Below are 2134 nucleotides of genomic sequence, written 5' to 3'. Positions count from 1 at the left end.
ACACTTGGTCTCCTCTACACCCTTATCTCCAACAAGCCTGAACCATCCTTCCACCAATCCTTCCATCTCAGAGAGCAGTTGGTATCCCCAGCTGGCCCCCTCTCACATGACCGGAGGTTGTACGTCCGCTTTGGAGGCGCGTAAGGACGCTGGGGATTTGGTGCATACGGTCAGGGACAGTACGGAGCAGATCTGGATATTGTCAGGGGATCTGGAGAGGATACCGTGACAACTGAGGTCTTCAGTGCAGAGCTGGTTAAGCACACGTTCAAAGCTACAGCGGTCTTCCCACAAAACAGAGAGCTCATTGTCTCTCAATTCCGCTCAACAGCCGCTCAACAGCCGTGTACTCCGTTGCCATTTGAAGGAAGTGAGTGGCAAAAAGCTGACCGGATATTTAAGGATTTGGTGAAGGATTTGACCTCTGAAGGTGCGCAAAAGCTGTGGTGCTCGCTCCACTACATGAGCGCTCAAATTGCAGTACTCTCAACTGAGAACAAAGGACTCCGTAGTACTGTTGCCTCACTAAGTTCCTCAAAGAAGCAGCGCTATACTCTCAATTTGAAGAAGCCGAAGAAATTGAAGAGCAAAGCTACACTATACTCACCTCGCAAAGTATGCAAAGCCCGCGCCCAACACAAGCAACAACAAAGTCACAACCTTGAAGAAAAGGCTCAGAAAGCAAAGGATAAACAAGAAAAGCTCGCCAAGAAGCTCCGTGAAGAGAAGGAGAAGGAGGAGAGACGTGTTGCGCGAGAAGAGCGCATTGCAATAAACAAGCGCATCCGTGAGGAGAAAGCTGAGGCTGTCAGATGCAGAAAAGAGGAGCGCGATGCTGCAAAAGCTATACAAATATCCCAATCAAATAAGCCCAAGACCTCACAGAAGCCTTCACCAAAGCCTTGTAAGCCTGCAAAGCGTGCGCGGCGTGCTATAGGTGGTGTTGTGGAGGAGGTGCCTGCACCAGCACCCCGTACTCACACCACCCGCAGTGGCCGCGTCGCAACTTAGAAGTATTAACTAAAGGTGCCAAAATTGTCACATATGTATGTAGATACTTGGAATTAATTTTTACTATATAATTACTACTGTACATTGATGTGAAGGATCATTCTTGTGGTGTTGAGATGTAGGTTACCTTGTGCATTGACCAACGGTGTGCAGCCCATGCACAATTACCGTGTCTGTGCACTCAATGCGCCTGTTTGGTCAATGCACCGCACCAACCACCTCAGGCAGTTTACAAACATGAGGATGTAGAGCCACATACAAAAGCTATTATCACAAGTTCTTTTGGTGGGGTGTTCTATAGACCTATGCAACAATATTCTTTTATACAAAACGTGCAGGCAGAGTTGAGGTCTGGCCATGGCGGGTGGTTGTTGTGGGAACTTCCCGGGGTGGGCTTGCCAGCACAATACCCCTACAAGCAGCTACACCATGATGCCGCTTCTTCTTGGGCCTTGCTAGAGGGTTTGAAGCTTTGCGCTTGCCTAATTGGGACTGTTGTATGTCTTTTTGAGTGTTGTGAGCTTCCTTATCACGCTGTCTTTGAGCCTTGCGTTGATCAATTTCCTTCCGCTGTTGAGCGCGCTGTTGGTCACGCTCCTCCTTCTCTACTGCACGCCTTTCACGCTTCTCTCTCTCTTCTTTTTGCTTTAGAAGTCGATTGTTCTCTTGTAGCTGACGCTTAGTTGCTTTCTGGGCTTCTAGTTGGTATTGATGAGCTGCAAAAGCAGCCTCCCGGGCATCAGCTTCCCTCTTTGATGAAGGACTCCACCATCTGGCACCCCCGTGCCACTCAATATTGTGTGCATACAATGGCAGAACCTTCTTACTATCCTTTCTCCTCCTCTTCTTGCCAAGAGCCTCTAAAGCACCATCAAGCTCGTGTTGAAGTAGCTGGTTCTGCACATGGAGGTGGTGAAGGTGCTGCTCTATTGCTTGTGCCTCTTTTGTCATCCTGACATGGCTTGCAGCCAATAATAATCCACCCAGTCACACCTCATGGAACCTCATGGAACCTCATGGAACCTCATGGAACCTCATGGAACCTCATGGAACCTCATGGAACATCATGGAATCCCATGGAACATCATGGAATCCCATGGAACAACACAGAATCTTCCAATTG

The 2134-nt window shown here is 48.7% G+C and overlaps 2 protein-coding genes across 2 annotated transcripts; one reads left to right on the top strand and one right to left on the bottom strand.

The window, feature by feature from the left end:
- Positions 1 to 1031, top strand: BU25DRAFT_416204 (uncharacterized protein). Its single transcript, XM_033707725.1, has one exon. The coding sequence runs from the start codon at positions 463 to 465 to the stop codon at positions 1009 to 1011; it is 549 nt and encodes a 182-aa protein (XP_033555487.1). The 5' UTR covers positions 1 to 462; the 3' UTR covers positions 1012 to 1031.
- A 307-nt stretch (positions 1032 to 1338) lies between these two features.
- Positions 1339 to 1623, bottom strand: BU25DRAFT_309904 (uncharacterized protein; the record flags this gene model as incomplete). Its single annotated transcript, XM_033702117.1, has 1 exon — positions 1339 to 1623. A coding segment is annotated over one exon (285 nt), but the record flags the coding sequence as incomplete, so codon positions are not given.
- Positions 1624 to 2134: the final 511 nt, after the last annotated feature.

Source organism: Macroventuria anomochaeta, assembly GCF_010093625.1.
Source record: "Macroventuria anomochaeta strain CBS 525.71 unplaced genomic scaffold BU25scaffold_57, whole genome shotgun sequence".
Classification (NCBI taxonomy): Eukaryota; Fungi; Ascomycota; class Dothideomycetes; order Pleosporales; family Didymellaceae; genus Macroventuria; species Macroventuria anomochaeta.
The sequence above is the reverse complement of the archived record's forward strand: the minus strand, read 5'-3'. Positions and strand labels throughout refer to the sequence as shown.